This window comes from Staurois parvus, unplaced genomic scaffold, assembly GCF_062004578.1.
Source record: "Staurois parvus isolate SC_StPar_1 unplaced genomic scaffold, SC_StPar_1.0 ptg000175l, whole genome shotgun sequence".
Taxonomy (NCBI): domain Eukaryota; kingdom Metazoa; phylum Chordata; class Amphibia; order Anura; family Ranidae; genus Staurois; species Staurois parvus.
Genome location: NW_028317971.1, coordinates 10,411,021 through 10,438,259, shown reverse-complemented (window position 1 = coordinate 10,438,259; position 27,239 = coordinate 10,411,021). Strand labels below are relative to the sequence as shown.

The window sequence follows — 27,239 nt, the reverse complement described above, 5'->3', positions numbered from 1 at the left end:
CTTTGGTTTGTATGTATAAATATAGTGGTATAACATATGTAACCTGGACTGTAGCTGATAACTGCTGAGGACCATCTTCCTTTGTTGCTGCTGTTTTATCCTTCTGCAGTGTGGACATGGTTAAACTGAATATTCATTAATGCAAAGGTTCAGCAGCCATCATTATTGGGATCTTTGTAATGCTTGTCTATGGAGTGTCTCCAGTGCAGGGGGAAGCCATCTTGGCTGGGTCTGCAGGATGGATGGTTGGCAACAGAGCAAAGAGAAAGTGAACTGGGCTGCTGGAAAAATATAGCCCAGATCTTCCACTTGTCTGCAGAGTGCAGGGAGGAAGTCAATATGGGGACCATGTGCTGCCACAACCATTTCCTGTGCTGAGCAGTTGAGAGGGAGCACCACAAGGTTGTAGTGAAGGGGGAACAGTGGTGTGTGACCAGAATTCACTGGAGCTATCTGATGCTGTGCTACCCATGAAAAGAGGGCTGAGCAGAGACTGCTGCTGCCATTATACTCTGTGGGGGGCTGTGGATCCTAAGAGCCCAAATTGGAGATCAGTGTTTCACTTGCTGGATGCAGTGAATGACTGTGACCATCGGCAGACTCCTGAATATCAGGAGAGGACCACTGGCTACTACTGCTAGCTATTGAGGGAGGACCCATTCACAAAACTATGCAGAAATGCTACTGTGGTGAGAGGCCTCTTGCCCACTGACTTTTCTTGTTTCCTGGTTCGATGAAATAGTTCTGCCCCAGTAGGGTTGCCTTAAGGCAGGAATAGAGGGACTGTCTCAGCAGGATTGAAAGAGAGATAGCAACGTCTATCTCTGCTTGACTTGAACTTGACTTTTATTGCATCAGAGCATGTGTCCAGAGACCCAAAAGGGGATGAATGGGTGCTCTGGGTCTAGTAAGAGACTAATATCATACAAGTAAATATTTTTTCTACTGGGAATTGCTGTGATATCTTCCAGGGCCCCAACTTTGCCAGCTAACTTTTTTTCCTTTTTCATGGTTCTCTGGCCAGTGTGACAAAACTGGGATTATTATAGCAAGTTAGGACTGTTTTTTAACCATATCTCTCAGAATAACATTATTGTCTTATTGTTTGTGTAAGTACTTGTTAATCCTCTCATCATTTAGACTATGCTTTCCCTAATAAATTCTTTGAAAGAGGTAAGTGCTGGTGAGGGAGGTGTCATCTTCAGGTGTGTAGAGAAATCACAAAACGATTCAGTGGTCTCTCTGGGGGGTAGCTCTACACATATATAACTTATCTTGTGTTTCTGTTTCCTCAGATTCTCTCCCTCTTCCTTTCTCCTTGCCGGAAGAACGGCACATTGATAATGACGATATACAGAGACAGCCAAGAGCTCCAGATCTCTCTGACACTCGCAACTACCAGCAGCAACAGAGTGAAGTTCCTTCTACTCTTCTCACTCAGGAAGAAAGGATTCGGAAGTTGGAGGACATTGTACACGGACTGACCAACATGTTGGATATGGTAAAAGTTCAGGTCAGCAAGGCCTCATTTAAAGGAAAACAAATGTGTTTTTAATAAGTAAATATTCTCAGTTACTAAACTTTATATTTTTTAGGTGTTGCTCACAGTTTTACTTGCTTGATCATAGCACCATAAAGTCTCTAACCTGTATTCCCTACCTATTTATCTCAAAGACAGTTTGAGATAATAGTGAACCAAACACATTTTGAACTTGTAATTTGCTCTCCACTGGAACTAATTACAAATCTGCTCTCCAAACCTGCAGATGCTGAATCTCAGAATATTTTCTGTGATTGATACATTCCAGGGAAGTTTGGAGGAATGTGCTGGCAATGTTAATTAAATTGGCAGTGTGAGATTACATTGTTAAATTACGTGTCACAACTGTGTCATTTCAGTATTTCACATATTGTATTAGGTGTACCACTGTTTGTTTAAATTAGCAGAAAACCAAGTAAAAATCTAATTTATCCCATGGTTGTTCTTTAGGCTTTTTCTGTATCCTTAAAACATGAGAGTGACCAGTCTAAATGGGCCTTGTTTGGCCTGTATAAGAGCTGAAATATATCATAGAAAATCAATAGGTATCAGCAGAGTGAACCGACGAAAGACAGATATAGTCAAGCAAAAGGTAACTTGATGTAAGAATTGCAGTACAATTAAGGGCAAAACTTTTTCATTTTGGATAGTCATTTTTTTGTCACTTGTGTCTCAGCAGGGAGATTTCCTGTCACATTTTGTCCCATAGCGAAAACAGAAAGTGAGAGGAAAGCCCTCCAAAGTGAGCAAATCCCTTGTTGTGACGAGGGTCACCAGAACTAGAGTCAACAGAGAAGGATTTCCCCTCTATTCCTGTTCTAAACACGATCCAAAATTTTAGATTTTCTCTTATCGTTACTCTCAGTAATATTGGTAAACTCAACAAATAGTGATGGTGAATTGCCCTGATGGGGAAATAGACAGCAATAAAAACCAATGCAAGAATCTCAGCTGTTGTTGATCAGGAAGGGTGATTAACCTCTTCCCACCAACATGGCGCATATATTGGGGCCTCTTAGAAGGTGGGCTTTAATGCCGAACGGCCACATATATGCGCCTATTTGTAAACAATTTACTGTGCTGAGAGCACGCTCACTGCCTGCTCCCAGCACAGCAACTAACATGTAATGGAAAACTCTCGATGCATACTTGCGATCGGGAGCTTTCCAATCATGTGACTGCTGTGACAGCCAATCACAACAGTCACATGATCGGAATGCCCACCTCCGCCTCCCAGCATTTTGATCAATTTAAAGGGCCAAGAGGCAGGGGCGGGAAGGGGTTAAGTACATTGAAATACAGAGAGCTGCAACAGAGAATCTACAAATATGTACTTTATATGAAATGCAATAATGGAAGCATAGGACAGTGTGCTTGGAAGAATTTTAAAGATACAATAAAGTGCAAATAAATGGTAATCACGTTTTACCTTAATGTATTCCCTGCATTAAAAGAGAAGTATGTTTTTTTTTTTCAATCATACTTACCTAGGTGGATGCAGCAGTGATCCAATGATGCATCTGTCCCACACCTGCTCTAAGGGTGTGAACTAAGGGATCAGACACCACTGTCTTCCTACCGCTCTGAGCAGAAAGCGGTGACTATCAGACACCGCTGTCTGCTCTGTCCCCCCCGCCAGTGCTCACTGGAGTGCTGGGCTGTAGAGGTGGCGGGAACTGCTGACTTAGGCTGAGAGGCTGAGCTAGGTGCCGGTCCAGATATCTGGGTGGATCCCGACTTTAGAGTGACATCAGCTGACGGCTGACTTTAGCCTACTGTTAGCTGAAAACGGATCACAGGAGTGCAGAACGAACTGCACTCCTGTGATCCACAGGAAAAGTACAGCTAAACACGCTCTTAGGCTGTATTTCTCCTTTAAGGTAAAAATTGCCCCAGTATTTGTATTGCTCCTTCACTCACCTGTATACTTATCAGAGTCCTATCTCAATCCAGCACTGTGGGAGAGGCAGGAAAAATGGTGACTTTTGAAAAGAAAGCTGAGATCTACCATACGTTTTGCCACCAGACTATACCCATGAATCTACAGATCTCTCTTTCATGCAGCTTCTTTCGAAATTATGAAGGCTACCATTGCTGGCTTTCTTATAAAAATGCTTGTTGCCTATCAACTGTATGTCTGACATCAATACATTTGGTATACAGACCCAAAAATGAATGCTGTAAAACAATATCAGAAAAGTGTCAGAATTCCTTACATCTCCACTTGTCTGAGATAACTGAATCAGAATTTATTGAAGCCAATGCATCAACATGACAACTAGAAAACATACCTTTTCAAAAGGAATGCTTAGCATAGCAAGCCTCAATACATCTCTCATGACTATTTTTTTAAGATAACCTCTGCTTATGCATGGTTTCCATCATATGTTCAGTTTGAATTACCCTTGTTTGTGACATTTTTACTTTTAACATTTGCTAGTAATTTCTTTGTGACCAGATTTAAGGCTATTCCAAATATATTTGGATTGAAATATTTACTCACAAAATGTGTTTTACAAGAAGTCTTTTGGGAATCTTTAGTGAAAAATGATTTGCAGATACCATTTCATGAACTCAAGACAAAGACCGTTGTTTTTGTATTTAGTCACGTTGGGTCAGAGTGTCAAAAGGCCCAAACTGATAGGGATTCCCTAGAGACTGGATTAAGTATTTAAGATAAATGTTCCATTTTAAGCTTAACATTCCTGGTACCAGACATTAGAGCTAATCATTTAGCGTAGTATATGATTCTTCAGAGGCCAAGTGTTCCTAACAGCCAGGTGTTTCATTTATCTGAGATACTAATAACCTTGACAAATGTGTACATCCTATGCATCTGTGGATACTTTAGTTTCATTAGGTACATATAGACATGATTTTAGTGGATTCAAATATTTTAACTTTGGGGCATGAAAATACTGTAGTATATGTGCCATATAAGATCATAGCTAATTAATCCTGATAAAGTAAAAATATAAATAAATTGTAATCAGCTCTTTGTTGTGCTCTTAGAATGTTTCTTTATTACAGAGTAATACCAAACGTCTACTAACAATGTGCATGGCATTTGCTGTACTTAAAATTGTTAATGGATATATAAACACAAAAAAATAAACATTTAATGCATTTCAGCTTTGCAGTCTTTAAATAGCGTGGCTGTATTAGTTTTAATTGGTAAAGAACATGTTTTTGAACAAGCACAGTAATACTAGGTGTAATCCTGGACTCTGAACTCTCTTAATTTCGGCCCTACATCCAATCCCTGTCCAAATCTTGACTCCTCAACTTCCGCATCAAAATAAGCCCTTTCTTAACCAATGACACCACAAAGCTTTCAGTTCACTACCTTGTTATCTCTTGCCTCAACTACTGCAACCTCCACCTCACTGACTTACCTTTACATATACTTTGCTTCCTTCAGTCCATCATGAATGGTGCTGCCAGACTCCACCTTACTAACAGTTCTTTCTGCCAATGCCTCCATTGGTTTCCACCAAAAAAATTCAAAACACTAACAACAACCTGCATTGCCATCCACGACTCCCTTAGCAACATCACTTATCTTTTCTCAAAATACCAACCAAATCATTCTCTTTGCTCTTCCAAAGACCTCCTGCTCTTCCCAAGACCTCTTAGCTCCCTCATCATCTTCTCCCATACTTGCCTCCAGGACTTTTTCAGAGCGATCTCTGTAGAGAAGCCTTTCCTGCCCCACTTAACAACTAAACATTTATTTTCTTTATCATCTGAACCCCCTTAGTTATTATGTTTTGTATCACTTGACGCTCCCCTGTCATTTGCTGTGAGCTGAATGGAAAACAGCTCAATGTTATTTTCCTTCTGTAAATTACTAATCCCTGCATCCCCAATGAAATAGAGGTGAAAATAGGAAGGCATGTTTCAAGTCTAGCCTGGAGGACAACCATGACTTTCTCCATACATACAATAGAATGAACATCACCACGCAAGGACAGGAAGTGTGTTATTCACAGGATTGCCAGGTAAAAAGAAAGGAAAATAAACTAGAAAAAAAGGAATTATCTGGAAAGCTGCACATGGGAATTCTGATAGAGACTGTAAACACTGTAAAACTGATTACAACTGTACTATGCTATTCTAACATTTACCTTCAATGTTCTTCCTGATAAAGTGGACTTTTGTTTAAAGCTGGTCATAGATGGTTTAAATCTTTAAACTGAGTGCAACTGTACTATGTTATTCTACCATTTGCCTCCTATGCTATTCTAACATTTATCTCCTATGTTTCTTCTGATAAAGTGGACATTTGTCTAAAGCCAGCCATAGATAGTTTGAATCTCGGCTGGTTCAGCAGGGATCGGCTGAGATACGAACCACCTATGGGCAGGCTATTGTACCCAAGTTGATTGTTGTACAACTTGGGTACAACCAGCGTGCTGGATTTGTACATGCAATTATTGTCAGCGGCTATAGCTGCTAAAAATAATCAGTGTTGTCCTAGCAGGGACGATCCCCTGCACCCCCCGTCGGAAGAACACCTTGGCTCTGTCAGTGTTGATGGGAGAATCAAGCAATCTTCTTTCCTGTAACCTGTGGTTGCAGGAAATAAAATTGTATAATCTATGGCCTTCCTAAGAAATGAAGAGATAAATATATACAGTATATCCCAGCAGTGATGCCCAAGCCAAAATTGAGATAATATAAAAGATAATCATGGTTATGTGGAGAATATGGAGGCTTGGCAGTTCAAAAGTATATTGACTGTTATAGCATCTGTATATTTTATAGTAACTAAGAAAGTTTTTATAAATGTTGTGTGTCAGTACATGTTTCTTAAGGCCAGCAAACAAATAAAAAAGTATATCTTAAATCTGGAGGTACCTATGAAAGTCCCCATTTTATCCATTGCTGGAAAAAAGAAAAACAATGTAGCAGTTGCATCTAAGAACTGGTAAATTGCACTTTGTTAAATTTGTAGATAAACTTTAATAAGGATGTTCTGTAAGGATCTCTGAAATGGTAAGTCTGGTTTGTAGCGTATACGTAAGCTAACAGCATGCAAAAGAATTTCTGGTTTACATCGGAACTGTATCTAGAAACACTTTTAGACCTATCATGTAATAAAAGTGTCAGGTTTATAGAAGGTTTACATGTCCCTTTTTTATAGTACCTGTTTTTGTGGAAGAAGAAAAAAAAATCATCAAAATTCTGCTTGTCAAAATGTATCTGCACCAGCAGGGATTTTATAGTATATTGTGATATGATGTGGCCTAAAAAGACAAACCTAATATAAACTGATTTCTACAGAACACTGACCTACAAGCCAGGGTGAAAGCTTTGGAGAGCTGCGAATGTCGCCGACCTTCATGTTTATGGGAAGGAAAAGAGTATCAGGACAGTGAGACATGGAAGAAAGACACATGTAACATCTGTGTGTGCGTGGGAGGTTCCGTTAAGTGTTCACTGCGTAAGGATTGGCCTCAATGTCTCTGTAAGTTAACTGTCGTTTTATTTTAATGGTACGTTGTAGGATGTCTTGCACAGCCTTCACTTTGTATGAATGTTTTATTGAACTCATTCATATGTAAAGTAGAAAAGATGCTGCTTTCTGAAGTAGCAGTGATCCTGTGTACCTTTCAAAGAGGCAATCAGGTCTAATGTGTATCCATAGCCAAAACCTTTTTTTGGAAAGGTTAAAACTTCTGGTAGGTTTTTAGTTGGTGTCTGTGCCCTTGCTGAGGAGAGTCACCTTTTCTGATTGACCTGGTGAACATTGGCAATGGAACAGAAAGTAATAGGAAATCCAAAACCTTTGGGCTGTCACCGTTGTGGGAGGTGAAAGGATATCTTCCAAGGTCCAAATTTGTTTTGGTGACATCTGTCTAAGAGGACATATCCCCTGAATCAGAAGATATTGTTCCTCACTTCCTGTTATGTCTCCAGGATAGTAAGTGTGTTTGTAAGTTCCCATTCGAAACAAAGAAAGATATTAGAAAAATTGATAGGGGTTTGAACCATTTTATACTATATCCAAAACAAAAAAAAATAACTATAGACATACTGCAAGGAAAATAAAAGAAACAGAAATGTATATTGACAGCATAAAACTCATGCATTAAATTATCCATTCACCATTAAATTAACCATTTTATAATTACCGTCAACTGCAATGATCAGACATAAAAGCTGAACTCCAGGTATGATTTTATCACATGGTTTCATTAGTCCAGTTTGGAACATTGTAATTATACATAGTCCTTACCTATGTGACCACTGTGGAAGTGGAGAATCACAGTAGTAATCATCGTTACTACATTGATTGCTACGGTCTTCGGAGTCCTGTGTTGCATAGTGAACACAGGGCAGCGCTCACTTGGCACAGCTGCTATTCACAGAACTTCTTAAATGTTTTTTTCAATAAATACAAAGCATTCTCTGATTGGATGAGGTGGAGATCATGCCATCACTGACCTGCCTGTTCAAATCACCCAGTTAAAAACAAAAATATATATAAGGTGTTCTGTGAATAGCAGCTGTGCTGAGCGATTGAACCCCTGTGTTCACTGTGCAGAGGGGCACAGGATCAGAAAGACTGCAGCAATCACGGTAGTAGCGCCAACTACTACAGTGATTTTTGACTTCTACTATGGTCCCACAGGTGTGGAATATGTATATTTACATTTGTCCAAGCTGGACCAAAGTAACTATGCAATAAAAACCATACCTGGAGATCAACTTTAAGAGGTAAATGTCAAGGTAAATAATCATGAAGAACAATAATCCCTGTTACCCTTGGTTCACACCTGCCTGCATTGTGCAGGCTGGTTGCGGGTATGGGAATCACAGCTGTTCCCACATCCAACCACCCGCAGTTGAATCACTCTGCTCTTATGAGAAGCGCTGAGCTGCCATTCATTCTTCATGGCACCTCCACGCATCTCAACTAGTAGCGTGTTTGCGTGCGGGAACCACAGGGAAATCTCATGGTCAAAAGCACCATGCAACTTCCCTGCAGCAGCATTTTTAAAAAGGTGCATGCACCTTTTTTCTGTGGGAAATGTGGGCACAGCAGCCCATTCAAAGGAATGGGTTGCCGTGCCATGCCATGCAAACGCGGGCTGTACAGCCCATGCAAGTGTGAGCCCAGGCTTAAGTTGCAAATTAATGATTGTGAAGTAATGTACATATTATATCTGTGCCACTGAAAACTCCTGACTGCTGATGAGCATAGGCCTAAATCCCAATTGATATTATTTTAACCTTGCCCCCATCTAAGAAAAACACACATAGAAAAATTTATTTGGAAAAAAGGGGCAAGGCCACAGCTTTATTTAATTCAAACACGGACCAATTCAAAATAACCATTTTAACCAGTGCCAGTTACAGTTGTACTGTGGGTACATTTTAACATTAGGTTAAACAAGTATAAAGGGGCCTTTATAAATATTGCGGTGGTGTAATCAGAGATGGTATTGCAAATCTAATGATGGATCATGCATGGTTCGCCCTTGACTGATGACACTGCCGCAATATGTATTGTAGCTTTATATTAATTTTTGAAGATTGTAAAATTTAAATTTCATACTGTTTTTATAAAAAATCTTTTTTGAATTGTTGAAATATATCATACAGGTAAATTGTGCCATTAAAGTCCCAACAAAAAAATTGGATTTTCCCCCCCTTATAACAATAGGGTGGGCAACTCGTCCAAAACGCAGTTCTTCAAATGCCATGATTTGACCTCAGAACAGCATTATAAATGAGTTCAGGCCCCACCCTGTCACCTCAAGTCATCTGACCAATAGACTTCAGCCAATTTACACAGCACATGTAACCATTCCATTTTCGAGCCATGCCGCTATCAGTCCCTTTCCCTATGAGGGTCAAGGAGCCCTCATTATCGGATGGAACGTGGAAACCTTCTTAAACATGTTTTTCCCTATTTCTTTATGCATATATTTGTATTTAACTTGAAGGCAGACTAGTTCAGACATACATATTACGACCTGTCAAATCACTGAAAGGTTTTACTGTTAAGGGAAAGATGAAATTTTGTGACACCCGTAAGATCACTAGAAAGTAGTACTAAAATGGCTCCAGTGTATAAAACAACCAGACCTTTGTACAGTGAGATTTTCCTAAAGCAGTAGTGCAAAGTAAAGCACTAGAAACCAAGTAGGGGGATTTACTAAAACTGGAGAGTGCAAAATCTGGTGCAACTCAGCATAGAAACCAATAATTTTTCAATTTTGTTGTCAAAGTTTAACTGAACAAGCTGAAGTTAGGAGATGATTGGCTACCATGCACAGCTGCACCAGATTATGAGTTCTCCAGTTTTAGTAACTCTCCCCAAGGGGTTGATTTGCTAAAGGAATATATACTGTTCACTTAGCTTAGTGAATGTGGTAAAAATTCACTTTGCAAAAATACCCAATCACGTGCAAGGAAAAAGAAACAGCATTTTTGCTTGCCCACGACTGGATGATTAAAATCAGCAAAGCTTCACCTATTCCATTAACTAAGGAACAATTCCCTTGCAATGAGAATGACCTATTTGCTTTAATAACTCAATCTCCTAATTTAGATTGTGTAGGCTGCTGTGGATGTTGCTATTTTAGCAAAACGAGAATGCAGGACGAGTGCAGCCTAAATGGACCCCTGCCAGGCCAAGCCACTCAGATAGACCTGCCAATATGATGAATATGAAAGCTGTCACATCAGAGCACGTCCACAATACCTTTCAGCTTACAAACGCATACTTACATTTAAAAAAAGTCTATCACATTGTGTGTGTCAATCTCTTTACACATGATGTACACAATCTTATGTTGCATATAGCAGATGATGTGTTTTTCTTTTAATAGCCTGCACTTATGAAGGGAGAAGATACAGTAACAAAGAGACCTTCTCGGTGGGTTCCTGCACTTCTTGTGTCTGCCAGGTAAGAATTGTAAAGCAATACAAATGCCTTTTTCCATAGGTTACATTAAAAAACCGTAAAATGCATACATGTTATTTAACTTATTTTGAGTTTTTATTTAAGTAAAGTGGGGTACACACTATGGGAAAATCAGACAAACGATTGTTTAGATATCCACGAAGGTATGTATTATGATGTAATCGACAATGGTATTAAATTGTATGAAAATTCTCGAATGACAAAAGCAAATGTTCATGGGATTGTACACCCCATTAACACCCAGCATACCATAGGAACATACATAAATAATAAAATAAACACACAACAATGATTGTGGAAAAGATTAGGCCACACCCCTTTATTGGGTTTAACCTTCCTAGAGGTAATCCGGAGTGTGGCTCGGGATTATTATTAATATTATACAGGATTTATATAGCACCAACAGTTTGCTCAGCGCTTTACAATATAACGGGAGACAATACAGCAACAATACAGTTAGGATATGGAACGGTTAGTAAGGTGGATAAGTCTGGCAGCAGCATTCATGATAGACCGAAGAGGGGATAGCCTGCGGTGAGGTAGGCCAATGAGGAGGGAGTTACTATAGTCAAGGCGAGAGATAACAAGGGAGTGAAAAAGTTGCTTAGTGGTTTCCGAGGTTAGGAACGGGCGTATCTTGGAGATGTTACGGAGGTGAAGTCTACACGATTTGGACAGTGATTGGATTTGGGACTGAAAGGACAGACGGGAGTCTAGGATTACACCTAGTACCCTGGAATGAGGGGAGGGACTGATGGTTGTATTATTGATCTTGATGGAGAAGTCAGGGGGGGGGCACGGGCTGGAGGGAATAGTATGAGCTCAGTTAATTTACAGTACCAAAAGCGGTAACCCCGAGCCACACTCGGAATTACTCTATAGTGCTTCTCCTGCGATCCCCCGATCCTTTCCTTGTCCTGCGATCCCCCAATGTCCTCCCGCTGTGTCCTCCAGCCATGTCCTCCAGCCAATGCCGGCATTCGTCTTCCAGGTTCGGTTCTCTGCAAGAATTGGTATGCAGAGGGGTGGAACCGGCAGGAGATTCAAAAAAGTAAAAACATGACATACCTTGATACATTGTAATCTGTTAGGATTACATTACTGTATCAAACCATTTCACAAAACCATTTTGTCCCTAGTGCTTTGTCCAGTGCCCTGCCTGCACTTTTACGGTTCTTTCTGCCTGGAAACTTGAGAACATCCATGGCATCCAAAAAGTGTCCCTTTAGGTCAAAAGTGGGTTTAGATCAGCTAGAGAACGGCGATAGTGAATTAGAATCACTTGCAGAATTGAGAGATAGTAATTCGTGGAGAAATTAGTCATCAAACACTGAAAACGATTCTGCGACTGAGCTCAGTGATGTGTGAACTTGGCGCTCTGTTTCAAATTTCCATGTTTTTGGTTTGATTACATTATTGAAATAAATGTAATATTATTATATTATTATTTTTTATAATTATGTATTATATTATAATTTATGAATTCGTGTTTCAAACTTTATCATACCCGGGATGTTTACTAGACTCTTGTTTGGACAGATTTAAGTGAGTTATTCCTAAGAATTACAGGCCTACAATATAAAACAACAAATTTCCATGCAAACAATCTCCCGCTTTGACATTCAAAAATATTGATTAGTTAGACTGCCAGGGTGGTTAAGTCAATTTTAATTATGAAATTTATTTTCTTGAATGCAGAAACGCTTCAAAAACTCCTCAGTGTGAAAGTAGCCTTAATGATGGCCATAGATGGGCATATCCCAAAGAGATCAGCATTACTGCTCTTCCATTGCCACTATACTGAAACCACACTGCTACACAAGGTTTTCGTACCCTACTGGAGGCCTGATTTAGGCCACTTTCACACTGAGGAGGTTTTGAAGTATTTTTGCGCCTGAAAAGCTCAAGAAAAGCTCAAGAAAAATGCTTCCCTATCTCTGTGAATGTATATCTATGTTTTCACACTGAGGCGTTGCACTTGTGGTTTGGTGTAAACTCTCCTGCTTGCAGCATCTTTGGGCATGTTTGGTGAGTTAAAAAAAAGGCCACAAAAACACCTCTTCCCATTGAAATCAACGGAAAACGCCTGAAAAGCACCTCAAAAACTCCTCGGAGAAGTGTTTTTGGTGCAGTTTTTAAGTCATGTCAAGTCATGTCATGTCATGACAATTGCGCTGTCATGCAACGCTGCCCCCAAATGAAATGCATGTACTTTTTTTTTTAACAAATTGAGCTTTCTTTTGGTGGTATTTGATTGCCTGTGCGGTTTTTATTTTTTGAACTATAAACAAAAAAAGACCGACAATTTTGAGAAAAAAAATATTTTTGACTTTTTGCTATTAAACACGTCTAGTAAAAAGAGTTAAAAAATCAAATGTAGTTATACATTTCGGCCAAAATGTATTCTGCTACATATCTTTTGCTAAAAAAATCCCAATATGTGTAAATTAATTGGTTTATGGGAAAGTTATAGCGTTACAAATGGAGGTATATATACTGGATTTTTTTTTTTACTAGTAATGGCGGCAATCAGCGACTTATACTGGGACTGCGGCAGGCATTCTGACACTGGAGGGAACTGATGTGTTGTCACTGACATCCCCAGTGACACCAATACAGTGATCAGTGCTAATAAAAAGAAGTGACACTGTACTAATTACATTGGGTAGAAAGGGGTTAACATTTGGGGCGATGAAAGGATTAACTGTGTGCTGTGTTTCACTGTAAGCACACTTTTTTGAATGGCTGCGCTATGCAGATTGAGCATAATGGATCGGAGTCCGATCCATTATCCTCCCCAATCCGCAGATCCGATCCATCCTGTGGGAATCTTCGGCTTGCAACCTATACGCGGTTAACTGATCTCTCCACAAGCTCCACGAAAAGGTACGTTTTAAAGCAAGCCGACGATTCCCGCAGGATGGATTATGCTCAATCCTCAGATCTGATCCATTCTTCGGGGATCGTCGGTGGGGTGTCACCAAGTGTTACCGCACCAGGTGACACCAACCCTAGGGACGCCTCTGGCCCGAATCAGCCTTTTCTAGCACTCTTTATTCTTTCCTAGAGAGACTCTAAGCCCTAAATCGGTATTAAACCCAAAGCATGTATTATATTGCAGCTTACCAATTCTTGGATGTGATGGCTGCATTCGTTTTCTTGCTAAGGTTTTCTTTCCTTTATTTTCCCCTGGTGTTCCTGCCAGTAAGTCAGTTGTTCTTCAAGAGAACAAGTTGTCCTGCAGATGTAGCAGTTAGAGTGTTAAGACAAGCCATTTACAATTGACAGGGGTGCTTATAATGACCAGATTTTTAAGCATTTTCCGCTGCATTTAGTGTTTTGCAGAAATGCAGTACAGTCCATTTAACATGATTTCCTATGGGACAGGTTCACATCTCCACGTTTTCACCCGGTGCGTTTTTTGGAAAGAGTCAGGGACTTTTTAAAATCAAAATGTTGGGTTTTTGGTTCTATAGACTTCAATGGAGATGCTGCAGAAAAGTATGTAGTGCGTTTTTGATGTGTTTTAATCTGCCTAGCAACAAGAAAACCTCCCCCGCAAAACGCATCAAAAACACATAAAAAATGCATGTACATTTTTTTAGTTTAGTTTTTAATACAGCTCTAACACCCCGGTCACATCAAACCCGACTTTAAAATTGTTCAACTTACAGTGAAGTCAGTCACACGATTTGAAAGGCGGATGACTTGCCGATTTCAGGTGCGATTTGTAAGGCATCTGACGCAGATGTCTATGCAAATCGCACCAAAAGTAATACATGTACTACTTTAGAAATCGGTGCAGCTCTGACCAAGTTGGAACGCACAAATATGACCGCTATAATTGCGGACAATAGGGTGCGACTTGGCATGTGATTTGCAAGTCGCATGGCATGCAAATCGCATGCTAATTTGCATCCAGTGTGACCGGGGACTAAGAGTTGGTGTGATTGTACACCTTCACGATTTAGTAAATCAGGCCCATGGCGATGACTGCAGCTCTTTACTGTTAAACAAACAATTTTCAGCCGAGCTCTCTGGCTTTTCTTTACAATACAAGTGCCGTACCAGACATTATGAGAACAGATGGCATGTATGAAATATTTTCTAATCTATTTCTTGAAATATCTGTGAGTTCATTTCTATGTTTGGTTTTAACCACTAGTAACTTTGTTATTTGTATTGTGTGAGGCTAGGTAGACTCTTATGTTCAGCACATTGTTTTCATCAGCACATCTGTTTCTTATTATATATTTTTTGTATTATTTGACATTACATAAAGGCTGATATTTATTACCAAATCCTGCAATTTTATCCCCATTTGTCTTTTTATAGACATTTAACCTTTAAGCTGTGCAGCACAGCCAGATTTCTGCTGAAATGTTCACAAGCATTTATGTATGAAGAGTGAATCGTATATTAAGATGCAATATTTTTGCCTTTGTTCCACATGATGATGTCCTATGCAAATACAATATACATATGTAAGAGACAAAGGAACGTCGCCAGTTATGTTTGGCCCTTTTATGGCTACCTTAGCTGGAAAGGGATTTTTGCAAATGCCATTGTGTTAGGTGGGTTATACAACGTGGTAATTGCTTTCTTGGCTACTGAGCCTTAGGATTAGTCCTTGCAGTTCACAGCACATGTGTGGTTGTAATATACAGCATGCAACCATCATCTGAAGTCTATTAAACATACTAGTAGGTTGCCCATATATGGACTTATATCTCCACCGAGAACAATAGGCATGGAGATATCTGCTCCTAACCAAATAAGTCCACCATGATTCTCATCCAGTGATGACAGCTGCTCAAACACCACAGTTTGATCTTTTCTGATTGAACCCAAGGATGTTTTTAAACAAGTTGAAATCTTTCTGTGTGACATCAATTGACCTCAACAAGTCGTTATCACCCAACAGGGGGTCAGAAACAGCCAAATTGTTACAGGTGATGCTCAGACAGGCAGTGTGGGTCATCTGTCTGCTGTTTGACCAACCTTTGTAATGATTAAGGATGAGTCAGTCTGGGAAAATATATTTTATTGTTAGTTACTTGTAGCCTTGACTATGTATCACTGTACAGAGTCCACTGCTATGAGCTACTAGTCAGGAGAAACTGTCTTGGGTTGCAGTAAGATTCTAGGACAGTTTCTGTGAAATAATATTTTGACATACTTTTCGTATGGGATCCAGATTAGACATATGCAGTTTGTTTCATTCCGAATCAAAATTCTGACGAATGTATTCAGAGATTCGGATGTATCCACATTTCTGAATTACAATAGTAATGAATCCAAAATAATGAAACAAACTTTATCTGAAATTCGAACTGGAATTCGAAAACAAATTTGAATATTGCTGATTTCCTTCAAAGGCTGTGGGGGAGATTTACTAAAACTGGTATACTCAGAATCTGGTGCAGCTGTGCATGGTAGCCAATCAGCTTCTATCTTCAGCTTGTTCAATTAAGCTTTGACAAAAAAACCTGGAAGCTGATTGGTTTCTATGCAGGGCTGCACCAGATTTTGCACGCTCCAGTTTTAGTAAATAACCACCATGTGTATTAGTGTTAGAATATAGCTGTCTTCCTAAATTCGAATTTCAAAAAGAATAGAATAAAACAGAATAGAATAGAAGAGGATAAATAGAAAATAAGAGAACAGAATAAAACAGAAGAGAAAATAAAGCAATAGAATAGAAAAGAATAAAATAAATTAAGATAGAATAGAAAAAAATAGAATAGAATAGAATAAAAATAGAAAATAAAGTAATAGAATAGAATAGCAAAAACAAGATTAGATTAGAATAAAATAGAATATAACCATCTTCGGAAATTCGAATTTCAAATAGAATACATTTGAATTCGAATAGAATAGATTAAAATAGTATACAGAGAATAGAAAAGATTTTTCTTCAAAGACTCTGCTTTTTAGTGTTAAAATATAGCCTTCTTGTCTGCATGGGCTTAGGGCAGATGGATTCCAGGAAGTAAATGCTACATGAATCATCTGCCCTTGCTCAAGATGGCCACGGCCAGAAATGATAGAGGGTGTTTTTCTAAGTGATTTCTCAGCAAAATAAAGCATGGGGATGTGGATGGAGTTTGTTTTGAATATTAAGAATGAATTCTATAGCATTTTTGGTTTGTGATGCTCAGATGCTGTGTAGTTCCACTTTAAATCTGCTCCTATCCCCCTTCTAACTCTTATTCTAACCCCCCCTAGAGGTGTATATAGGTGTACTTACCTATTCTCGGGCTATTGTCCAGGCGGGTCACGTGATCGGCTCCCAGAGCCAGCTCAGGGGAGAGGAGGGACAGCGAACAATGGATGCCCCATAGTAAGTCTATGGGTGATGTCTCCTCCCAGGCATTGTAGCAGTTGTTGCTGCCTCTCCTCTCCCCTGAAGCCAGCTGCTGGGCAGATCTCGTGACTGGACCAGAGCACCCAGAGAATAGGTAAGTATACACATCTTTCTTCAAGGTAGTTAGTATAGTAGTTAGAGGCAGATGGGAGCAGATTTAGGATTAGATACGTTTAGCCCAGGCCTCCACTTTAAGCCCTGGTTCACATATAATCGGCCATGCAGGCCACGTTTTGCACGAGCACAAGAGCCCATTCATTTGAATAAACTCCCGCGCCCCGTGACACGCAGAGAAGAAGTCCCTGCACTTCTTTGGAAACCGCAACCCACATGGGAACCTCGGTTCCCAGTACGGTTGCGTTTTTCCAGTGCAGGCAGCCTGCCATTAGAATTAATGGCACCCGCCCATGGGTCCTCATTTCTCTGTGCGGTTGGTGCGGCATTCATGGATTTTCCTGTGGATCCGCAGTGGCACCACCCGCACAGATGTGAACCTAGCCTAAGGGTTTTGTTCTGCTCTAACATCATCTTTCTATTGTGAATAGTACCATGTTGTTGAGCACTCTATAAATAATACAATCTAGTTTAGTATGTGCTGATCAGTCTTGGTTTTTTAGAATGGTGAAGTGACCTGTGTCCAAAAGACTTGTCTTCCTGTGGCCTGTACTAATCCAGTGATGCTGCCTACAGAGTGTTGCCCTCGCTGTCCAACTGGTGAGTCTTCGCCCTGTACAGAGGTGATGAGTACCATTTATCAAAAAAAAAAAAAATATGTGTATATCACTTTTGCAAATAATGTGAATATAATATTCTAGACATCAATGGTCAGTTGACAAAATATGCAAATGTGTACTGTTTTGTTGTGCATGTAAATATAAAGTTTAAAGTGTAACTATGACCATAATCGAAAATTGCATATAAGCTGCAGTCTGTCAATAGAATCAACAAATAGCGATTTTTGTTTTTCTGAGTCCCACTGTAACAGTTTTTGTCACTTTTGCCAGTAGATCCATTATCTTTTTAAATCTCCTGTAACAGGCTAGACTATCGGTCTACCAAAAGTTGCAGTCACAGTTGGAACAAACTATATTACCCTGACAGGGGCACTTACAATAGTCAGGCTGTATTTATAAGATTTAAATCCTTTTTTCACAAGAAAATAAAAGCTCTTTTAGGGAACGCACTTAAAATGCAGCAAAGCACTTTCAGTGCCATTACTTTTTAATGTCACCGCAAATGCAGGTAATGGTCCCGCGTTTTGTCACGTTTGCTGCACTACATGTGACATATTCTTGTAGATATAGATGTATATAAAACATTATAAATATCCTTTTTGCGTTCTTTTTTTAAAAGTCATCACATAATGCCTGTTCTCAGGTGCATAAGGGGCTTAGGTGAGGGTGAAGAAACAGCAGCACACTGATCTTCTCAGTGAATGGTTGTGCAGGGTTGGCAGGTCAGCACAAATCTGATTATCAAAGGACAGGCAGGCTGTGCTCCCAACACAGGCAGAAAACTGACTACCCTGGGATGAATGTGCATGGTTTTTTTTTAAATAGGAGAGCAGGGCGACTGGCAGGATCACCAGTTATTTCACACAAAGAAAGAAATACAAAGAGAAAATGATACTTTTTAACACAAGTACGTGGTACAACAGACACATATACGGAGTATGGAATTTTGGGGTAACATTCACTTCAAAAATAAATGTCAAAAGTGTCCTAAGAGTGACATTGCTCTGATTTTACTGCAGAATGAACAGCATTTTCACCCTACTAAGAAGTAGAAAAGTAATGGGTCTACTGGCACGATCAACAGGTGCTGTTATGTTATAGGGAGCTATATAAAACCCAAGTTCTATTGTGTTGATTCTAGTGACAGACTGCTACATTTTTTATTTTAATGGACCCCAGCCCATCGCACCTATATGAGCTTGTTGACAATCCCATTCAAAAAGCATGGTTATTATTATGCAGTTGCCCCTACCCTCATCCCTACTGAAACCCTAACAGCCTATGGGAATTTATAGTCCTTCAGTCAAAAAAAAAAACTTTTGTCAGGTCAGGTACTGATGTTGGATGAGAAGACTTACAACCGGCATTCCATTTTACCTTGATAGTGTTCAGTAGGGTTGAGGTCAGGGCTCTGGCAGGCTACATGAATTCCTTTATTGTAAACTCACCAAACTGTGAGACCTAGCTTTGGGCACAGGGTATAATCATGCTGGAACAGAAAAGAACCTTCCATAAACTTTGCCACAAGATTGGAAGTGAACAATTGTCTAAAACGTCTTTGCATTCTGTAGCATTAACAGTGCCCCTCACTTGGGACTCCTGGAGGGGCCATTCAGTATAACAACATGTTATCCAAAACCTTGTACTGACCTGGTGCTTATGCAGTACCTGGTATCGAAGGCTGGCTGTCAGATATTATGGTGTTTCTTTTCTGAATGTAACTGTCTCTGAAAGGTCAGACATTAGAGCATCAACTACATTAAAAAAGGTGAATAAAAAGTGAAAGCAGAAATTGCTAATAATGCCAGACCTCAGTCAAAGCATTTTTTTGGTTTTCAGCAAAGAGGAATAGAACATCTGCAAGTTTAGAACATCTGTAAGTTTAGACCCTCACCTGCTCTACTAAAAATTTGAAAAAAAAATGCTGGATATAGGTTAATGTAATATGATCAGTCTATTAGAGGCCCTCCTTGTAAAATGTGTCACTTAATATCGTCACAGGAATTGTGGCACTATAAAATTCATTAGCAATAAGTGGTTATAGAATTTATACTTTAATATGTGGTTGTTGAGACTTATGAAGTGTGATTACCCATATAAAATTGGCTTTGGAAATACAAAATCTTCATGATGGTCTTGGAGCTGGATTGCAGCCAGTGTTTCTTTAGTCCCCAGATAAATGTGTGCTTTTTCACTCTCTTCAGTCTTTTCACATCAATGAAGCACAACTTTTACTTCCAGCACTGCCAAAAATATGTTGTGAGCAATCTATCCTGTATTGCTGTACTGTAGTGCTGAGTGCTCATTTTTTATGGTTTAACTCTGTGTATTTGCTTTTATGTGTTTTGTTCTCATCTGAATTTTCTTTGTATGTGTGTTTGTGATGTAGGCTGCTCCGATGGTCATCTGGAAGGAGACGTATGGAAGAAAGACCCCTGTGTGAGCTGTATCTGTCAGGTATATGATAGTACAATCATGTGCATTTATTACAGGGGAAGATGGTTAAATAGTGTTACCAGTCAAGAGCGTCTTTGGTGAAAAAATGCTGCACAGAAATAGTACTCAGTCTGCAAAGCTATGGTTCTACTTTTTAGTACATAAAGCATTTTAAATTATTGGTTTGGCTTGGATATTTTTGGCAGACCACAGTTTTAATTCATGAACATCAACAGTGTATGTTTGAAACTAAAAATGAAACTTGTTTACTATAGGGGGGCTCAATCAGGTGTATGTCTGAAGCATGTGACTCAAGCACTTGTGAACACCCTGTCAGTCATCCTGGGAAATGCTGCCCAGAATGTACCAACTGTGAATACTTGGGGCAGATCGTGAGGAATGGTGAAATGTTTCGGCCAGATATGTGTACAGCCTGTACATGTAGGGTAAGTAAAGGAATTGGGAAATTTGTTAAAGCTTAGCTTCAGAATTTCAGCCACTTTCTGAAATGTGTTGGCTTACTATGGGTTACGTCCAACAAGGAGCCACTCTACCTGCCCATCTCTTCTGCTGTGTGTTCACAGAAGGTTTTATATTTTATGAATAGGTCCACATAATACAGTGGTCTCCAAACTGTGGCCCTTTGCTTGTCTTTATCCGGCCCTTGGAGCCTCCCATGGATACAACACATTATTCTGCCAACTGATACCAACAATGGGACACCATTTCTCCCACTGACACCAATAATGGGGCACTATTCCTCCCACTGATACTAATGATGGGGCACTATTCCTCTCACTCACACCAATGATGGGGCACTATTCCTCCCATTGACACCAATGATGGAGCATTATTCCTCTCAACGATACTAATGATAGGGCACAATTCCTCCCACTGATACCAATGATGAGGCACTATTCCTCCCACTGATACCAATGATGAGGCACTATTCCTCCCATTGACACCAATGATGGGGCATTATTCCTCTAAATGATACCAATGATAGGGCACTATTCCGCCCACTGATACCAATGATGAGGCACTATTCCTCCCACTGATACCAATGATGAGGCACTATTCCTCCCAATTATACCAATGATGGGGCACAATTCTTCCCAATGATACCAATGATGGGACACAATTCCTCCCAATGATGAGGCACTATTCCTCCCAAATACCAAAGGTGGCGATGTTTACTCCTACCGATGCAAGGAAAATTTCCACTCCTGCTGGCACAGTCTGGCCCCCCCTAAAGTCTGAAGGACAATAAACTGGCCCTTTGTTTAGAAAGTTTGGAGACCCCTGACATAATACATAGCACTCTGTGATTACTGGGCAAGAGGAAAGGGGTGACAGGCAGAGCGGCTGCACATAATTCTTCAGATGCAGGAGCTGAGACCTAAAGTCCCAGGGTCGGAGCACCAGAAGTATAGTGTATTACTGTATATTGCAGCTTACTGGACAGCTTTCCTGGACAGGGTGACTGCACTAGTTATCTTTTTTCAGGTGCTTTTTCTTTCTTTTCACCTCCACTCTAACTTTGGAGTGAACCATCGATGTCAGCCAAACTACACTGATATCTTCTTTGCTCATCTTACTACATTGGGACTGATGAGATTAGTAGTTTGCAGAAGAAAGATGAGATAGTTTGTGCTTTCTATTAAGTTCACAGGAATTTCTCTGCATTTCTGGCAAAATCAACAGGTATTTTCTGTACGTGCTGAAAGTATTTTTAGCCTTAAAAAAAACAAAGGCAGTCACCATATCAGATAAGCTGCAATGTGTTACATTTTCTTTTTGGGGTTTAGTTATCCTTTATTAGAATAGGTCATGATGGAGATTCTAGAATATCAGTCCCAATCAAATAGGGAGGTCACAGAGTATTTCTTCATCTGTTTACTGATATGTCTGATAATTATTTTGGTGTCTAATGCTGATATTGCATCTTGGTAAATGTTCTGTGGATTTGCTCCTAGAATGGAACTGTCCATTGTATGAAAGAGCGTTGTCCAGAACTTACCTGTCTAAAAAGGTTCACCCCACCCGGACAGTGCTGTGCAGTCTGCCAACAAGGTAAGAGCTTGGCCATACAATGATAATAGTAGCTGGTGTTCTGAGCTGTGCTGTTAACAGCATCATGTATAGAGGTTGAGAAGTATCTCTTCTGTTTGCAGGCTGTGAATACGAGGGGCTGACATACAAAAATGGAGATCACTTTCTTTCACAGAGTAATCCTTGTGTGAACTGTTCGTGTGTGGTGAGTGACACTTTTAATTTCCTGCTTTGTTCAAAAGGTCTTATATATGAATATTTTTCATTAAGGGGTTTAGTTATAGATCATCTGGAACAATTAGTATATTCCCATTGCAAAGCATACTTGACTAAAGCTTGGCAATTAGGGTTCAGCAACATCTATTGATTGTAATTGCTCTGAACACATATATATTATGTCATCAGCACACCTGGCCTGATGAAGGAGTCCTGTGAGGCCACAAATGTTCTATATATTTTGTGTTCCATTGATAAGCTTCTTTATATAGTGGATTTTAGCAAGATCCTTAAGACAGGCTGAAAAGCTAAATTTAGGGCATCTGCTCAATCTCCGACTTCATTGGCACCAACCTTGTCGTTTGTGTTACAAAGAAACCCAGTGTAAGAATACTAAATTTATATGAGGAATAATGTATTTAGTGATTTTGTGGAAGAGACTTGATCGTGGCCCTCCTTACAGACAGAAATACTCACATAGATACAGTGGGACCTTGCACACATCTGTGCTTGCGGTGTAGATTACCTCCTTTGTTGTGGGCTTCTGGTCTGATCATATCTATGGCTCTCTCTACTGTGCCAATGGCACATCTCAGGAGCATAAAATGCATACATATTTGATTGGGCAGATTTAAATGTTTGAATCCTTCCTTCTGTTGAATTTATAGTATATTACCCTACAGTGTTTAAATGGACTTTTCAGTAACTTTATGGGTCTGCAGTAATAAATACTTGACATGTCTCAATATACAGCAACTTTTACCATTTAAATGCAGTCCTTGAACTCCAGTCAAATGATTTTGCCTAGACTGGGATGATGACATCAGCCTGCTGATGACATCTGCACATTTTTCTTCTAGAGGTCTATACATCAGATCTAAAAGGGGACAAATAGGAGGTAAGAGGAACAGAGAGATAAAGGTTCCAAAAATGAACAGTTCCTCCAAAAGAGAAACAGCTGGGAGCTATGTACTTTAGTAGCAAGTCACAAGATGTGAGGCAGTCAAGAAAGCCAGCCTTACAGTGGTAGTCAGAATGCCAACCTTCAGACAGCTAAAAAAGCTAATTGGTATCTTGCCATTGACTCTTTCCAGTGGCATTGGCCCCAGAACTATGTAGGTTTCATCAAATGGATCATCAAATCAATCACAACTAAAGGAACCCCTATCAACCCCCTGGAGGAACCCTGGTTGAGAACAGCTGGTCCAAGAAGTACAGTATGTGCTGATCCTGAATAATGTCTCTACACAGATGGTGCTGTATTGCTGAAGAGAAAAACAGATGAAGACAATGTAAGGGAGAGTGTTGTGATCTCTGTAAAGTTCTCCACACACCTAACAATCGGATTGTGTTATCTCCTTCATATCTACCAGCAACTATGTAGTGTACCGCAGGCCATAGATTATGCGATTTTTCACATGTAGAAAATCCGACAGGCTGGTTGTACTCAAGTTGATTGACCAATCATCTTGGGTATATAAAGAAAAAAGTGTACTGTCCCTTTAAATCCCAAATATTATATACCCACAAATCCTTATGCAATAAAGTGAACAACCAATAGGTTTTTACAATAAATAAATAATGATAACAGTGTGATAAAGAATCTTTAAAAGTTCATAAAACATGTGAAAGTCCAAATCCTGATACGGTCATCCAAGTGCCATGAAAGTGTTCAGTGTTCAAATTTAAACAAACACGTGTTGCAGTGATCAAAGTGCTGATTCTGAAGGCTAAGCTTCTTACCAGACAGGAATAATCTCAAATGATAGAGATAGATAGAAGCGCTTTTTCCAAATGGAGGACCAATGCTCCCACCATCAGACTTCCAGATATGTTTGTGACCCTGCCAGCAAGATGCCAGCAGTGACGTCCCCAAAGCAGGAATATGCAGCCAACTCTCAAGCCAACAAACTCACTCCAACAAAGAGATCAGTTAAAAGGAAAAAGGAGAAGCTTCATAGGGTAGTATTCAACACAACCTTTTAATGAAACAGTTATTGCACGTACACATTAAAGAAAGATGTTATTAATGTGGTAAAACAGTCCAGACTGCACAATTGAGGGACCTGCTGGTGTGCCCGTGCGTGATGGTGTCACAAGTCCAGCTCCACTGACAGCGTTTCTCCATAATAGGCGCTTTGGGATAGGCAGCTCAAATTTACTTGGGTACAACAAGCCTGCCCAAAGACGGATAAAATCTCAGCCAATTTCTGCTGAGATTCGATTCATCTATGGCCGGCGTAAGAGCCTGCCTGATTGGATTCAGTTTGATTGGATAGTTTAGAAAGGTCCTCTTATTACATAGTTATGAGAAAACTAAAGTTAATTGTACAGAGTACGCATGATCAGAGTGTAATATGTATGGTAACCCTAACAATAAACAAATATATATGTAAATATTACACATACACATAACAAATCAGTCTGGTGCTAGGTGTATTCCAATTGTAACTGCCTCTCTACTGCTATATCTCCTTTTGTACCCCGACTGTCTGTTTTTTATGCTATGATAGTAATACACAGTTTAATTCACTCTTTTCTGTTGCAGAACAATTTAGTGCGTTGTTTCCCTGTTGTTTGTCCTGTAGTCGCATGTAAGAAGCCAGTACCCAGTCCTGGTCAGTGCTGCCCCTCATGCCCAGGTAAAAATATATTTCTAATAGTAAGTTGAAAGCTGGTCTATGAAAAAAAAAGTAAATTTATCCCTTCCAAGAATTGCATTAAACTGCTAAGATAAATGATGTCTGTGAGAAGCCATTCTGTAAACAAATTCCACAACTGAATGCTATAGCCTCATTTACATGGGCTTACTGACCTGCACACCTGTGTGAAGGATTGTCTTTACCCACGAGAGATGCTCAGGTGTTCCATGCAGTCGCATGCAGGCATGCTATTCAAATCACTGACAGTCAGCCAGCTGCATGGACCTGCATGGATCTCCAAGTGCATCCCAGAGTGTATATCCATGTGGGGCCAATGCATGGATCAGAACGCAGATTGTCATTGATTTGAATATTCTGCCTGCACATGGCTGCATGTATTATTATTATTATACAGGATTTATATAGCACCGACAATTTATGCAGTGCTTTACAACATAAGGGTAGACAGTGCAATTACAATACAAATTAATACATGAGGAATCAGAGGGCCCTGCTCCTTAGAGCTTACGATTTAAGAGAAACATTGGTTAAGGAGTTCCAGAGGATGGGAGCGGGTCTGGAGAAGTCCTGGAGATGAGCATGGGAGGGGGAGACAAGGGAGCTAGAGAGCAGGAGGTCTTGGGAGGATCAAAGAGAACGAATTGGTCGGTATTTTGAGACTAGGTTAGTGATGTACAGTGGGGATCGAAAGTTTGGGCACCCCAGCTAAAAATTTGTATTAATGTGCATTAAGAAGCCAAGGAAAGATGGAAAAATCTCCAAAAGGCATCAAATTACAGATTAGACATTCTTATAATATGTCAACAAAAGTTAGATTTTATTTCCATCATTTACACTTTCAAAATAACAGAAAACAAAAAAATGGCGTCTGCAAAAGTTTGGGCACCCTGCAGAGTTAATATCTTGCACTGCCCCCTTTGGCAAGTATCACAGCTTGTAAACGCTTTTTGTAGCCAGCCAAGAGTCTTTCAATTCTTGTTTGAGGTATCTTTGCCCATTCTTCCTTACAAAAGTCTTCCAGTTCTTTGAGATTTCTGGGCTGTCTGTCACGGACTGCTCTTTTAAGGTCTATCCATAGATTTTCAATTATGTTGAGGTCAGGAGATTGTGAAGGCCATGGCAAAACCTTCAGTTTATGCCTCTTGATGTAATACCCCGTGGATTTTGAGGTGTGTTTAGGATCATTATCCATTTGTAGAAGCCATCCTCTCTTTAACTTCAGCTTTTTCACAGATGGCATCCAGTTACCATCCACAATTTGCTGGAATTTTATTGAATCCATTTTGCCTTCTACTCGTGAGATGTTCCCTGTGCCACTGGCTGCAACACAACCCCAAAGCATGATTGATCCAACCCCATGCTTAACAGTTGGACAGAGGTTCTTTTCATTAAATTCTGTGCCCCTTCTTCTCCAAACGTACCTTTGCTCATTCCGGCCAAAAAGTTCAATTTTAACCTCATCGGTCCACAGAACTTGTTTCCAAAATGCATCAGGCTTGTCTATATGTTCATTTGCAAAGTTCAAACGATGATTTTTGTGGTGAGGACGTAGAAGAGGTTTTCTTCTGATGACTCTTCCATGAAGACCATATTTGTACAAGTATCTCTTTATAGTGGAATAGTGTACCACAACTCCAGTGTCTGCCAGATCTTTCTGGAGGGATCGTGCAGTCAAACGTGGGTATTGAATTGTTTTTCTCACAATCCTGTGAGCTGTTCTGTCTGATATTTTTCTTGGTCTTCCAGATCTTGCTTTAACTTCCACTGTTCCTGATGACTGCCATTTCTTAATTACATTCCAAACAGAGGATATTGACATCTGAAAACGCTTTGCTATCTTCTTATAGCCTTCTCCAGCTTTGTGAGCGTCAACAATTTTCAGTTTCAGTTTTCTAGACAACTGCTTAGAAGAACCCATGGTGCTGATTGTTGGGGCAAGGTCAGATGAGTCTGGGCATTTAACACCTTTGAGATTGACATCACCTGGTCTTCCCAGACGATGATTGAGAACAATCCATGACACTGGCAGGTCTCAGCTTGGCAAAGGGGGCAGTGCATGCTATAAATTCTGCAGGGTGCCCAAACTTTTGCAGACGCCATTTTTTTGTTTTCTGTTATTTTGAAAGTGTAAATGATGGAAATAAAATCTAACTTTTGTTGACATATTATAAGAATGTTTAATCTGTAATTTGATGCCTTTTGGAGATTTTTCCATCTTTCCTTGGCTTCTTTATGCACATTAATACAAATTTTTAGCTGGGGTGCCCAAACTTTCGATCCCCACTGTAGCTGG

The 27,239-nt window shown here is 39.9% G+C and overlaps 1 protein-coding gene across 1 annotated transcript in view; it reads left to right on the top strand.

Annotated features, from left to right (window-relative positions):
• The window catches only part of KCP (kielin cysteine rich BMP regulator), a 140,734-nt gene that overhangs the window by 28,544 nt on the left and 84,951 nt on the right, over nt 1-27,239 (top strand). Inside the window, exons 4-12 of the mRNA XM_089676951.1 lie at nt 1,296-1,513; nt 6,827-7,010; nt 10,384-10,460; nt 17,463-17,559; nt 19,969-20,036; nt 20,291-20,461; nt 21,992-22,088; nt 22,190-22,272; nt 24,832-24,925. Of these exons, the coding sequence (XP_089533077.1) occupies nt 1,296-1,513; nt 6,827-7,010; nt 10,384-10,460; nt 17,463-17,559; nt 19,969-20,036; nt 20,291-20,461; nt 21,992-22,088; nt 22,190-22,272; nt 24,832-24,925 (1,089 nt within the window). The remainder of the gene's footprint in view (nt 1-1,295; nt 1,514-6,826; nt 7,011-10,383; nt 10,461-17,462; nt 17,560-19,968; nt 20,037-20,290; nt 20,462-21,991; nt 22,089-22,189; nt 22,273-24,831; nt 24,926-27,239) is intronic.